At 50.4% G+C, this 14,853-nt stretch overlaps 1 protein-coding gene across 33 annotated transcripts in view; it reads right to left on the bottom strand.

Annotated features, from left to right (window-relative positions):
- The window catches only part of LOC138916677 (liprin-alpha-1-like), a 105,941-nt gene that overhangs the window by 71,385 nt on the left and 19,703 nt on the right, over positions 1–14,853 (bottom strand). For 4 of the 33 annotated variants that reach the window (XR_011423991.1, XM_070229812.1, XM_070229813.1 and 1 more), the window contains exon 1: positions 13,933–14,301. The exons of 26 other annotated variants lie outside the window; for them this stretch is intronic. Coding sequence is in view for 3 of the 7 variants with exons in the window: in XM_070229812.1 (XP_070085913.1) it covers positions 13,933–13,986 (54 nt within the window). In the remaining 4 variants the exon portion in view is untranslated. Of the gene's footprint in view, positions 1–13,932; positions 14,302–14,853 lie in introns of those variants that run through there. 3 more of the 33 variants (XR_011423988.1, XR_011423990.1, XR_011424002.1) reach the window with 2 other exon arrangements.

The following is a 14,853-nucleotide window of genomic DNA, read 5'->3' as shown; positions in this document are numbered from 1 at the left end:
AACCATTTTCAAGAGTACAATTCAGTGATTTTCAGCATATTCACAATGTTGTGTTACCATCACCAGTAATTCCAGAACATTTTGGTCACGCCCCAAAAGCTGATCCATTAGCAGTCACTCCCCATTACCTCCCCCCCAGCCCCTGGCAGCCACAAATCCGCTGAGTCCACGGACTCGCCTGTTCTGGACGTTTCGTATAAATGAAATCACACAATATCTGTCCTTCCGTGTCTGGTGTCTTTCAGTCAGCATCACATATTTAAGGTTCATCCACATCGTAGCGTGTGTCAGGGCCTTGTTCACTTTTATGGCTGAATAACATTCGACCGCATGGATGGACCATGTTTTGTTTATCCCTTCATTCGCTGATGAACATGTGGGTTGCTTCCACTTCCTAGCGATCACGAATAATGCTGCTATGAACGTTCCTGCACAAGTTTTCATGTGGATTTATGCTATGTTTTCTCTCGGGTGTACACATGGGTAGACACATTTCTTTACAATGGCAATGAGTGAATTATTCCTTTCTTTTTTTTTTTTAAAGATTTTATTTTTTCCTTTTTCTCCCCAAAGCCCCCCAGTACATAGTTGTATATTCTTCGTTGTGGGTCCTTCTAGTTGTAGCACGTGGGACGCTGCCTCAGCGTGGTTTGATGAGCAGAGCTATGTCCGTGCCCAGGATTCGAACTGACGAAACACTGGGCCGCCTGCAGCAGAGCGCACAGACTTAACCACTCGGCCACGGGGCCAGCCCCGAATTGTTCCATTTTTGTTCCTCATTTCCAATTTAAATTTCTAGCTATGTTAGCCATCACTCCTTTCTTCTTTGGAAGGCATCTGCTTTTAAGCAAAAATGGGGATTTACTCATGGGCAGTGAGTATAAGATTTGCTTCACGTATTTTTACCTTTCTGCTAAATAGTAAACCAAAATGTTTTCGGTTGTTACAAGCATGTTGTATTTAAACACAAATAATGTCTCACAATTAGTCAAGACAATGTGAAATATGAATGCACACGTATATTTCAAAACAATCTGAAATATTAGTGTGAAAGTATATTTCAGAAGCATAACATTTCAGTGCATAATAACAGCGAAATACTCACAGGCAAAAACATTCTGATTAAATTTTTCAAACGGAGCCTGAGCGGCAGGGGAGAATCAAACCAATGAAATAAAAAATCAAGGGCAGAAATATTTATTCAAATAGGAATGAGTGCCTTCTGGAATCTTCTAGGTAGGTTTTTTTTTTTAAACATTACTTTTTTACAAAAGACGACTACCTTAAAGAGTTTCAGATAAATTAACAACACTAGATAATAATAAAATGAAAACACAATATGAAGCATATTAATGTCCAGTTTATATTCACACCATGTTTCAAACTTTCCAGTAAAGCAAGTATGTGATTTTTGGCGCTGCTCGTGCTTACTGGAGTATAAAATAGTTTTCATTTTCGAATACTTCCTTTCATAGATCTATGCACGTGCCAAAAAACCACTGAATCATAAAGAAACTGTCTTTAAAGTATGAGACCAGAAACTGCCTGCCTGACCTTGACAGCCTAAAGCCATCATTAGGAGCAGCGTAAAATCCACATTTCCACGGAGATGTTTTGGCCATCACAAACTTTTACAAAACAGGGATAGCAGCAGCAATGGAAGGATGCTCAGGACAGAGCTCTTTGTCACACCAACTTTTAAAACTTTGTTTTTTACAAATGGTAATAAAGGTATCCATGGAGGCCTCCCTTCCAGCCCTGGTGGCTCTTCAACTCGGCAGGCAGCTGAAGGCAGACGCTCCCCGTTTATCCCGAGGTTCGACGCGCGGAGAATCCAGTGAGACACGCATTCCCTCTAGTGCCTCTCCAGCAGGGACACGGCCTGAGGAGGGCCGGCCGGCTCGCAGCGTCCTCCTCCTCTCACAGCCGCACTGACACAAAAGCCGTAACGTATTTATTCTTCTCCTACCGATGGACACTTACGACTGTGCTTCCGATCTTTAGCTCTGACAAACAGCATGGCAACAAATAACCTTGTACATGTATCATTCTGCACGTGTGCCAAGTGCATCTGCAGGATAAAACCTTAGAACTTCTGAGTCAAAGGTCAGTTGCAATTTTAATAGCTACTGCTAAATTATTCCTCCTGGGCCAGCAGCTTATGAAACACCTGTTTCCTGTAGCTCTGCCACCCTGGTGTGTTATTAAACTTTAGGGCCCACTTTCTTTTTTGGATCCATCTTCCATTCCCTGTCGCCCATCAAATAGGGGGTCTCCAAAATCTTCTCATATGACAGGGACTGAACGCATGCCTGGGCATTTGGTGAGAGTTCCAGAGGCAATATGTTCTTCGTGACCCTCCGTCACTCCCCTGGCCCTCTCATGACCAAGGGAACTCTTCTGACATTTCACCTGCAAAGAAGGCTCAGCTCGTATGCGAGACTGTTGTACTTGCCCAGGTCTCTACTTGACAATCTGTGATACGAAAGGCACGTTGTCCTTATTTCAGTCACGGTTATTCATTTTTCTCGGATCAAATACAATTGAGATTGGTCTGTGTTTACTTATCCTAACACACTTTTATGGAGTGGCCACCTCTTCTTTCACATTTCTCTATTTTTCTATGGAATGGCTTCTGATCATCTTCTCTTAAACTCATTCATCAGCAGAAGGTACAAACATCTGACTTGCGTCTTCGGTGCAGTCGTGCCCAAACATTTACAGAATGAAATGTTTCACCGTAAACTAACTTTTTAAATTTACTTTATTTTATAATTAGGATATTGTACTGATTTTTTAAAATTATGTACAAAAAGGAGGTACTGGATTGCTCTGAGGGACAGACCCAGAAATGGACCTGCTGGCTCCAAGACCTATGGAATTGAATTCTCAACGTTTCTAATGTTATAAATTGCAGTGTACTAAATAAAGATTAGTTTTACTGTTTTTGTCATTTCCTCATACATTTATAATTTAAGAGAGTTTGCAATGTCTTGAAAAAAACGTAACAATCACAAACACAATCGTCTCCATCAATGATTAAGATTGCTTTGTAGCGGGCCAGCTGCATGGTCATTTTTATAGTCCCATGCAAAGTGAGGACTGTCTTACTACTTTTTAGAAGATAAAACATTATTTGCAAAAATAATGTTTTATTTCACTGCAATTTCTCTATGTAGAATCTTTGCCCTTTCTTTTTGGCCAGGAAGACTGCCCCCGAGCTAACATCTGTTGCCAATTTTCCTCTACTTGGCATGTGGGTTGCTGGCACAGCATGGCTGACGAGTGGAGTAGGTCTGTGCCCAGGAGCCAAACCCGAAACCCAGGCCACTGAAGTGCAGTGCACCGAACTTAACCACACCAGGGGGCTGGCCCCAAATCTTTGCCTTTTTTAACCTCCCATGGCAATAAAGGACAGATTAAAATATTACGCTATTACATAACAGTAGAAATAATCACAAACCTGTGATTATTCAGCTTGACACCCCAGTTATGAAGCTTATGTAAACATCACATACATAGTCTGTGTGCCTAAACACAAGGCGACTTCAAGGGGCCAGCCCCCCATTTCCCTACGAAGACGCTGCCCGAAAGCTTGGCCACGTTAACACACCCTTCCAGGAAAGTAGAGCACCAGCCGACTCTGACTCCGACTCAGCCCCACAAATTTATTACAGTAAACAGGCAGACAAAAGTGTTCGTGCCAGCTGCACGCTAAGTTACCACATCGAACATGCTTACTCTGCACTTACATCACCAGGCTTTAAAACATCTCCGCGAGACCCTTAAACTATGTTTCCTAGTCTTCCTTGCTTGACAACAGCAGCTCATCTTTTAGTGAGCCCTTGGAGACTCATCTGACAGCATCTACCACGAGGGAGTCCCTCCGTTAGGACGCTCCACCTGCGAGTCACTGCTCTGTCACTCACACTCCGCCACGTTCCAGAACCACTGGTGGTCCCACCTTAGCATGTGGTGGTATCCCTCCCGGCAATGATGGCTCCACCAAAACACGGAGCCAATAAAGGCATGGAAGTGATGGAGGGTGCCAGTGTTCCAGGCATCCTGAACCTGAGAGGGGAGGACAGTAACCTGATTAAGGCCCCCGCTCCTCTAGTAAAATGACGTCATACTGGTCTCCCCAGCCCCTCTCAGGAACAGCTTTAGAGTTCACAGGTTAGCAATTCTCCTGAAAAGTCCTAGGGTGTGAGCAAGGTTTCCCCGATTCAGTTACTATTTTAGCATTTTTCAGGCTTGTCAGTAGTTCACACTAGCACTTCAATTCTGCAAAGAAAGCCACAATCCACTCTTTTGCGTGTGATGAAGCACTCTGTGAAGTTATTTCATGACCTTTATTACATGAGGACGTCCGAGATGTGGAAGAGCGTTTGGACACCACCCCCTAGGCCTTCATAGGTACCACCGAGCACAACGGCACAGAAAGGGATCTAAGACAGGACCTGCTCTGTCACACTTTGAGACTCCACTACTGACGGGAACAGAAATGTCAAACAAGACCCCCGCGGGTACTATTCAACAGCCCCACTCTGACGGCAACTGGGTCCCCGCACACTGCACCTCACTGCCCTAGAGCCACCCGCAATTCCCAAGGCAGGCAGGGAACGAGCACGGAGAAGCTGGGCCAGCACTGCAACACATACGGGGAGACCACACCTCGAAGCTCCAGCTGAGCGCACAGGACACCGAGGACAAGCGAGCAGCCTGCTCTCCTTTCCGTCTCTGACGAGTGTTTTGGACACACGGGACAGAAGGGCATCTCGGGCTGAGGCAGGGGTCTCGACATCAGCCGTGCCTGAAAGTTCTCCATGCGGGATTCCTCCCGCGGCTCCATCACGCCGGGTCAGCAGAAACACAAGTTCAGAAGGAGCACCTACGGCTACCTGAGGCTACACTGACAGCAGCTCCTCCCCGCCTGCTAACAAGTCAAAGAAACACAGCAGCTGCGGCGTGCAAGGCCACGCAGCCTCGGCTGACAGTAGTGAGGACAGGTGAGCCCGAAGACGCTGTCGACCCCCTCTCCTGCAGTGTCCACAGCAGGAGTGACAACGGCCCCCGGAGCACACACAGCTGGCTGGCGGATCTCAGGTAAGGGTGCAGCGTCAACAAAGGCGGCCTCTCGGCACCTGCAGGGCCCCCATCACGCTGCCCCACCAGAGCGCTCTCGGAGAACTGACTCCAGCCCTCGGGGACCGCCCTGCCGTGAGCTCACACCCTCGGTGCCTTTCTGTTCCTCTGTCGACCCTTCTCCTCCCACCCGGCGTGCCTGGCACACCACACCCCTCCGCAGCAAACCACCCGACACGCAGCAGGCCCGCCCAGCCGGCCCAAACTGCGCCCTCTGCTCGTGCTCGCGGGCCCGTGGCAGCTCCTCCTTCCCAATGCCGCCCCAGCCCCGCGCCTCCCGCATGCCCAACACGACGTCGCAGCCGGAGCTCAACCCTGCCGCTCTGTACAGGCTCCGCCGGCCCCTGAGAAAGACAGCACCTGTCCCTTCCGTGCAGCACCACACTCACACGAGTCTGCTCGAGGGAAAGAACTGCTCCCCTCACTGTTTCAAAATCCCCAGCCCGGGCGAACAATGTAGTGTTCAAACAACAGGTCCCCGTGGATCTGAACCAGCAACGACTACGTCTGACTGTGAATATTACCGCGTTGTAACCTTCTTAAACTGTCATGGCTCCGTGTATTCACGTCTTGCAAACCAGTCTCACACGAGCCTTATATTATAACCAGTTTTACCTACCCTCTAACTTAACAAGAAGGGCGTCTCAGAAAGAACCAAAGGTCTAAGTACAAAACTGGAACGGAAGCTACTTTATTAGGGATTTCCTCTCGAGGCTCCAGCAAGCTCAGGAGACAGCAATACCAGCTGGAGAAGGAGCAGCCCTATTAATCTGGACAATTTACTGAACAAAAAAGTTGGGAGGCACGATGCTAAGTACTCCTAAGACACAAATATTCATTGTAATAACTTTATACGTGCTTAATGCTTGACTGGTTTTCAAAATATTTTCCAGTATTTATCACATAAAAGTAGATGTCACATACGACAGGAAGGCATACATAATTAGCTCACTTCACAGACTGGAAGACAGGCCCGGGCAGGTTAGTGACCTACAAAGGTCACTTGGCTGATAAGCAGCTCGGGACTCAGAGCTCAAGACGATGTCATCTTCAGGGGGAGATCCCACGGTGAGCACCCAAACCAAGCCCCCGCAGGCTGTACGCCCTCCCAGTCACCCGAGTCGGGGTTACGGGGTCTGCAGACAGACACCTCGCATCTAATGAAGGCCCATCTTCTGCAGGGTACAGCGGTGGATGCTTTATTTTAGTTCTCACTAAATCTGCCTATAATATTGGGAAATAAATAGTATCTCTACTTTACAGACGACAAAACGGTCTCAGAAGTGAAATATCTTGGCCAAGATCAGAAAGTTAGTAAGCAGAGGATCCAAGATTTGACACGGGTGTGGAGGGGGAGGTAGAGGAGGAGGGGAGGGTGGGAAAGAAGAGGAAGCCACTCAGCAGTCAGTGAAAAAGCAGACTGTTCCACGCTCACCCAGCAAGCCCACCGCCATCATCCCATGGGGAGAAAGAGGCTGGCCACACGCCCCACAGGAGATCTTTTTGTGATTTCTTTTGCCCCCTCAAGAATGACCTTGATCCTACTCTTTCATCTGCGTTTTTCTTAAAGCTGGTGGCATTTTGAAAAACTGGAGAAAAGATAAAAGGAATCACAGTAAAACCAGCCCCAAGCACCAAATCTGTCGTCTCCTAGAGATGGGAGCGACTCTGAATCCCAGTAGGAATCGGAGTTGGTCCGAGCAGACCTCACAGGGGTGACCTCGGCCTGGAGAGGCAGCTGGGGTCTGATGAAAGCGAGGAGAGGGAGAGGCAGTACCCGAGCAGGGAATCGCGCAGGACGAGGCGTCAGGGAAGGGGAGCAGAGTGAGCAGACTGGTTGGGCAGAGTGAAGGGGCATTTACAGAGGGAAAGATGTGGGAAAGGTGAATAAAGCCAGAACACGGAGCCATGAATGCCAAACTGCCAAACACCTGCTGCCATGGATAGGCCCTGCCAAAACCTTCTCATGCCAGAGGTCTGGGTTACCCTGGGAGCTAGGTGGCCTGGAAAGGAAGAAAGCACAAGCAAAGCCACCTCATGTAGACACCAAGGCCCCACGAACGGCCCAAGCTAGCGCACCAGAGCACAAAGGAAAACAGAAACGACGTGAGAGCAGAAAACACGGGACAGAGCTGCGGACTGGCCCAGCAGGATGAGCGAGGAAGGGCAGAGGAGGCGCGTGAAGTGGGGAGGGAGGCGGGGAGATTCGAGGCTGACCAAGGAGGAAGGCGGAGCAGGACCCTGGACTGAGACACAGCAGGACGTCTACGGGCCGTCTAAGGGATATGGCAAAACTCGGGGCTGGGCATGCAGGAGCATCCCAAATGTGGAGCTCCAGACAGAAACGTGGCGATCATCTTCAAAAAGGGGACGGGTGACCCCACAGAGACGAAGGAATCTCCAAGATGACGACTAGAGCAGAGGGAGCAGAGGGCTAGAATTTAACGTATTTCCTAGTCAGTGGCACAAAACTTTCGTTCAAATGAAAATAATTACCCAAGAATGTGTGGATAGCAAGTGCTTCCTTTCCCTCCGTCCTTCCCGCAGAGGTTTTCCAACTGGAACGAACCTAATGCCCGCCAGCGAGCGCAGCAAACAGAACCACGGAGACCCGAGCACAGGCGGTTCAGGAGCTCCCTGGAAATTAAATTACTGGCAATGCTTAAAGTTACTGCAAATTAGCACTACGTGTGTCACTATCTCTTTACACGGCATTACTATAAAACTTCCCACCAGAGGCTCTTCAGACGAATTTACAACTGAAGGAACACCGGCAGCGTTTCAAAGCACAGAGAAACCCGCATCCCGAGTCCCAGACACGGTGGGCAGCGACGCCCTGCCCTCCACAGCTCGTGGGTTTCCAGGCCAGGCGGGGGCACGGGCTCGCAGCCTGGAAGCCGCGGAAAGAGCGGCTACTGTATTAACGCTTCCAGGTCTGCTGGAAACAGCTCCCTTCCCGCAGCGCCCAGCCCTGTGGACACAGTTGGGGAACATGAAGGGGAACGAACTGGACGTTAAGGGTTTGTACAAACTACGCAGAACCTATAATCAGGAATCTGCTTCCACACAATCTCTTAGTTCATCGTCAAACTTCGTTAGGAACAACTATTTCTATGGTTTGCACAAGAAAACAACCTCGGAATGCACATTCTCTCCAACTTAAACCCTTTATTCTAACCACCTACTACTTTGTCCTGCATGGGACTTTCTCCCACTCTGGTGACTGTCAGGCACCCACCATACACACATCAAAAAGACACGCTGTCCAGTTTGTGAAACTGTCTCACAGAAATGGAGTCAAGATCATCAGGAAGGAGAATAAAAGTAACAAACGGGGGGTGGGGGGGGGCGGTATATAACTCCAAATCCCTAATCCCCGGGTTTATTTAACACGTGTTCTCTTCCCTTCTCGGGGAAGTCAGGGCAGGGGAGGGGGAGGCGGCAGTTGGCCCTGATAATCCCAGCCAGGAGGAGCGTTCCAGCTGCCATGTAAGTAACACTAAACTGCCTTCTCCAGCTGCAGAGGCACAGCTGCAGTGATTTCAGGCACGCTGTCACAATTTGTCACCTGTTTTGGCTGCCCGGCCTCTGAGCCCCTCCCCAGGCCTGGGAACAGCACCGGGCCAGAGGAGCTGAGAGCCCCAGGCACTTACTCTCCCGGCCTCTCCTGCATTTGGGGCAGCACAGGACGGCCCCAGGCCTGCCAATCTCAGACTTGAGACAAGAAGCGAGCAGTGTGCAGAGGCATCCTTTAATCGCGGGCCCCGCCGGGCAAGGATGCGGCAGGGGGGCAGCACTGGACCGAGGCACGCCTGGTGAGGATGCGGCAGGGGGGGCAGCACTGGACCGAGGCAAGCCTGGTGAGGATGCGGCGGGGGGCAGCACTGGACCGAGGTACGCCAGCTCAGGATGCGGCAGGGGGGCAGCACTGGACCAAGGCATGCCTGGTGAGGATGCGGGAGGGGGGCAGCACTGGACCGCAACACACCCGGGGGGCCCTGCAGAGCTCTTCTCCCACCCTCCCATCGACGCAGGGAACCAAAGGCCTTAGAACAATTTATTTCTCTGCACGGATCACCAGGCAGCTTGTCGCTAAGCCCCCTGACTCAGCAAGTTTATTTTACTCATTACTTGTATTCTCACAATGTAGAACTTCACCCATCTTTCTCTACGAAAAGTATGAACGCACAGTAAAAACACCACCGCCTTTCAGATAAAATACCCCACACTGTGGACATACAGGGTGGAGAGAGAGACTGTCACTCCGTCCACCACACATTTGCATACCGTTTGCACTTTTTCTTCGTCATTCTCCTTTTTTCCCTATTGGTCACGGTTAACTGTGGGAGTCAGAGGGAAGCACTCTTCACCATAACCAATCTCCACACTCATTCGCTACCGGCCTCTGAAGGGGCTCCCAAACCTCTCCGTGCCTCAATTCCTTCACTGTCAGACAGGCTGCGGAACAGTCCCCTGCCTTCCAGCACTATTTATAGTAGAAAGAATGCTCTACAGTACTGTTATGAGACTCAGGGAGATAACTCACAGAAAGAGGCTTAGAAGCAATAAATGCTGGCTATTATCTCATTTAATCCCCCAAACATCTGTCTACCCAGCCCTTGGACAGACAGTGCCTAACACACGGCAGACAATCAATATTTGCTGAAGCAAAACCGACAGTTACCGTCCCTAACTGACGGATGAGAACTCCGAAGGCTCAGAGACGAGGTAACTGACGCAGGGAACTCGGCGAGGATGGGGCGCGAGTCCGCCGACTGCCCACCAGGCTGCTTCCTCCGAGCCTTGCCCACCGGGACCGAGGGAGACCGGGGGTCTACCTACAGAGACGGACGGCAGCACAGGAGACAGGGCGGCACACACCCACACACCTGCTGCCACTGTCCTCTGCAGTCAGTCTGTCCGCCGGAGGAGGGACAGGCACTCAGCACGTTGCGTAAAGCGCCTTCAAACAGCACGAAGAAGGAGACGCCAGCTGGCTGACGGTCTCCCTTCCGTGTGTATCTCTGCGGGAGCTACAGGAGCTGAGCCACAAAACAGCCAAGTAAAATTCTATACGGGACTTCTTTAACTCTGTGCATCAACTGCATTTCACACTCAGTCAAAAATGAAGTCTTTCATATTTTCATTTGCATGAAAATAACACATCAGACTATCCTAGAATTCATACTCAAGACTCTTCAAAATACCCTTGCCCTGCCACAGCTGTTTCTATTGCAGGGCGCGCAGGCTATCGCGACCTCACCTGTCACTCACGTTTTCCCCATGAACTATTTTTAAGGCGGGAGCAAGAGTGTGTCCTAGCTTCTTAGCAGCACCCCGGGATTTCCAGAGATGTTAAGGGCTCAGCGACATTGATTAGTCTTCTTCAGCATGGCGCTACACGAAATCAATTTCCATATTACTACTGGCAAAGGTTTAAAAATACATAGGCAGGAGGGATAATTACCCATTTGCAAAGCAGAAAAACTTGGAAATGCAAGATATGCTTCAAGCTCCCAGATTATTTTCAGAGAAAGAGGAAATTTCCTCCTCAGAATAAGAACGAGCCTCTGGAAGCCACAAAGAACTCCCTCGGTGGACCTTCCCTGCCCAGCGAACCGCGATCCAAGTCAGCAGAGCTCGGCCAAGAGCTTCCTTCCAGCCACAGGGAAAAACCTACCAAGTGGAAACATTTTGTCCGCTCTCTCATGAGCATTAGCAAGCGCCGACAAGGCTTTCCCTATGCTTCATTTCTGAGAGTGAAAGGGGCACGGCTGCTAATTGCCTGAGGATAAGAGGCAAAACCCAGGCCTACCCTCAGGCAAACCGGACCGTGGTCCCCCACCTAGAAGGCGTGAGTGGGACAGGGACGGGAGGAGCAAGACTTCCGACTATGCCTTTTTCTATACTTCTCGTTTTTGAATCACGTAAAAGCTTTATGTATTTGAAGAAAAATTAACTCCAGAAGAACAATGTAAACCCTAAACTTAAGAAGCAGCAGAAACAAATGAACTTTGCAACTTCCAACAGAAGGCCCGATTTGGGCAGGAACACCAACGGGCACTCCAACTGTTTATCAAATGTTGTGCGGTTATGTTACTTCACATTGCTTTGAAACCCATTATTCTAGCTATGTATTCTTAAGATAGGTTTATTCTAAGATCCAAAAGAACTACAAAGAAACTCTAAAACTTCACTCAACAGGATGATTATAACAATACGATATTAAAAGGTTTAAACTATTTTATGTGTATCATAGGATAAAAAAATTAAGGCTAATATCATTAGAAATCAAAACTGTCAGTCTAAGACAAGAAGTACAAAATAAGGGCCGGCCCCGGGGTCGAGTGGTTAAGTTCATGCGCTCCGCTTCGGGGGCCCAGGGTTTCACGGGTTCGGATCCTGGGAGCAGACATGGCACTGCTCGTCAGGCCACGCTGAGGCGGCATCCCACGTGCCACAACTAGAAGGACCTGCAACTGAGATATACAACTATGTATCGGGGGGTTGGGGGAGATCAAGCAGAAAAAAGAAAAAAGAAAAAAAGAAAGAAAGAAATTAAGGGGAAAAAACTAGGTTTAATTTGTAAAGGAAATACCAATATGAAATCCAGGTTTTTCTTTTTGTCAAGATTTTTCTCCAGCTCTGTCCCGAAAAGAACCTAGATGTGAACCTCTGTGACAGTGAGCACACCGAGCCCCCAGATACTGATTTCTAAACAGCATTTCCCCACCAAAAGGAACCAGGGCTCCTCAGAGGAACGACTGCAGATCTGAGGCAGGAGAAACACAAAGTGGGTCTGCGACAAATTCTGTGTCAGGAAACAACGGAGCATTCAAAGACTAACAGGGCCCTGGAGAAAGGACACAGGAGCCCAGCTGAGGGGACAATCTGAGTATCCAAAGGAATAATGATGATAACTGACTGCGATACACTGAATAAATACAAATGCAAGGGGCCACAGCAACTGAGAGAGAGAAAGAGAACAGAAAGGGATGCTCCTTACTGAAGAGGAGCAGCTAACAAATGAAGGAGGATTGAGTCAGAAAAATCACCACTGCGCAACCTCCAGTACAGGACCCGGTTCGGGCAGGAACACCAATGGGCACTCCGACTACTAGAAGGCCCCAGCTGACCAGGAAGGTCGCTGGGAATGGGCTCCCTGTCTGTGGCCCTCCGCAGACGCCCGAGGAAGCTCCGGGAGAGTCCAGCGTGGTCTGCAGTCACAGCCAGGGCCCGCTGCCCCACCTCCAACCACAAGAACGGGCCCACAGGAACTCATGTCCCTCCCGAGGTGATGCCAAAACCAGGGGGAAGGAGGTGAGGCTGGGAGGCAAAAGCGAGAGATGTTAAACCCATGAAGTGGGAATTACACATTATTTATGCTTTAAATGGTTTCTAAAAATAAATAGATGCTGGCATCTATTACTTTTCTAACTTGCTCAGGAATAAAGGATGTAAACACGCTAAGATGTTACGGTGAACATCCTTATGCCGAAAGTCCCCTCCAGAAAGCAACCATTTCTGGAGCAGAAGTAAAACTGCTCGGGCAGAATACGAGCACTTTTGAAGATCTTTATTCACAGGGCGAAACTGGTTCTCCAAAAGAGTTAGTTATCAAATTACTTAGCAGTCGTTAGCACGAAGAATCAGCAAGCAGAACACAGGGTGAGTAAAAAAGACCGCCTTCTCTGAGAACAGCATATTTACAAAGAAGTTTCCAGAAAACAACACATCTGCATGTGAGGAACTGCCCACAGCTCAGCGCGGCGGGTGCCAGACCACAGGGGGCCGGGGCGGGAGAGGCCACGGGAGCCAACCGCTCCTCGAATCACCCTGATGGAAAAAACGGTCCAGCTCTCGCCAGTGCACCTCAGAGGCGGGCTCCGACAGGACAGGCACACGCCTCAGGACCTGCAGACTGCAGGCTGAGGAAGAGGCGAAGCGGGCTCCCCGGTTTCTGAGCCCCTGGCTGGGGGGAGGCCACACTGCTCACAGGAGGAGGGACAGACGAGGGCAAAGGATGGTTGTGGCCGATGTTGAACTGAAGGAACCCAAAGACCGCCCAAACGGAGGTAGAGAGCGTGGCGCTGAGGCAGGTCTCTGCGAGACAGAGCAGAGGGCGTGGCTGAAAGTACAGGGATCACGGCCTCCCCAAGTCCGCCTGCACAGACACCCAGGACAAAACAGCCACGGCTGCAGCCACCGCACCGTCCACACATTTCACCTGCTCCAGCTGAACCCACACAGCCCTTCCGTCCTCCAGCTCTCCTTGCACAACTGAAACATACCTGGGTTATGCGCCCCTTACTACATCCTGACTCTTCGGCACCTAGAACAGTGCCTGCCCCGTAACAGGCACTCGGGAAGTATCTGAACACAGTGCTGTGCACGTGACAGGCGTACACACACAGCCGTTACACACCCGCCACTGAAACATTCTCTAGCTCTGCAACATCATACACATGCACACTGCTCTGCGCTCTGTGGGGTGGGCGATGTGAAGGGGACTTTAGTGCTGGCCCAAAGCACTAACTTCACAGCTCAACCCAGGCATCAGGAGTGCCTTCTTGGACCAACGGTTCCTACTCCCCATCCGTTCTTGCCTCCAGCTCAACCCATTCTCCACACAGCACCAGCGTCATAAAAACCCACCCAAATCACCTCAACCCCTTCCTGAGAAGCCACAATACCCTGGGGCCCTCAGAAGTCCTTAAAAACAAAACAAAAATCCCAGCTCTGCTGGGGAAGGCTCCACCTGACTCCCAACTCCCTGGTCCCCCTCACCTTGTTCGTCTTTTCCCTCCGCCTCCGGTCCAGGAACCTCCGCAACAGCTTCATGGCCTGACGCGGCCAAGTTGTTCCTTGCCCCTGGCCTTGGCCCCAGCAGGCCCAGCACCGGGAAAGCGCTCAGGCTGGCTCCGCTCAGCTTCAGATCTTGGCTCAAACGTGAGCCCTCCGAAAGGCCTTTGCTGGACCACGGTGTGCACACAGGCGGCCTGCCCACACACCGGGTCGTGTCTTTCCTCTTAACTACTTCCTCCTGTCAGGGTGCGCTCACAACCTGTACTGATCGTGAGAAAGGATCCGCTCTGTCAGCTCTCTGAGGACTGCGATCCTGTGTGCCTCCACCACTGTCTCCCAGGAGCACGGAACCTGGAACCCGGAACCAGATATAGTCACAGAGGGGCTGGGGGTGGCGCTGGCTCCTGCAGACGATTAAAGGGACAGAAACAGGAAGACAAGAAGGCAGAGCTGGGGGCCGGCCCGGTGGCACAGTGGTTAAGTTCACACTCTTCACTTGGGCGGCGTGGGGTTTGCTGGTTCGGACCCCGAGGGCGGACCTGCACACCACTTGTCAGGCCAGGCTGCGGCAGGCATCCCACACATAAAGCAGAGGAATTATGGGCACGGATGTTAGCTCAGGGCCAGTCTTCCTCAGCAAAAAGAAGAGGATTCACAAAAAGAAAAAAAGAAGGCGGGGCCAGCCCCGTGGCACGGCACTTAGGTTTGCACGTTCCGCTTCTCTGCGGCCCAGGGTTCGCCAGTTCGGAACCCGGGTGCGGACATGGCACCGCTTGGCATGCCATGCTGTGGTAGGCATCCCACATATAAAGTAGAGGAAGATGGGCATGGATGTTAGCTCAGGGCCAGTCTTCCTCAGCAAAAACAGGAGGACTGGCAGTAGTTAGCTCAGGGCTAATCTTC

This window comes from Equus caballus, chromosome 12 (genome assembly GCF_041296265.1).
Source record: "Equus caballus isolate H_3958 breed thoroughbred chromosome 12, TB-T2T, whole genome shotgun sequence".
NCBI classification, from domain to species: Eukaryota; Metazoa; Chordata; class Mammalia; order Perissodactyla; family Equidae; genus Equus; species Equus caballus.
Note: the sequence above shows the minus strand (reverse complement) of the source record. Positions and strands in the feature narration are given on the sequence as shown.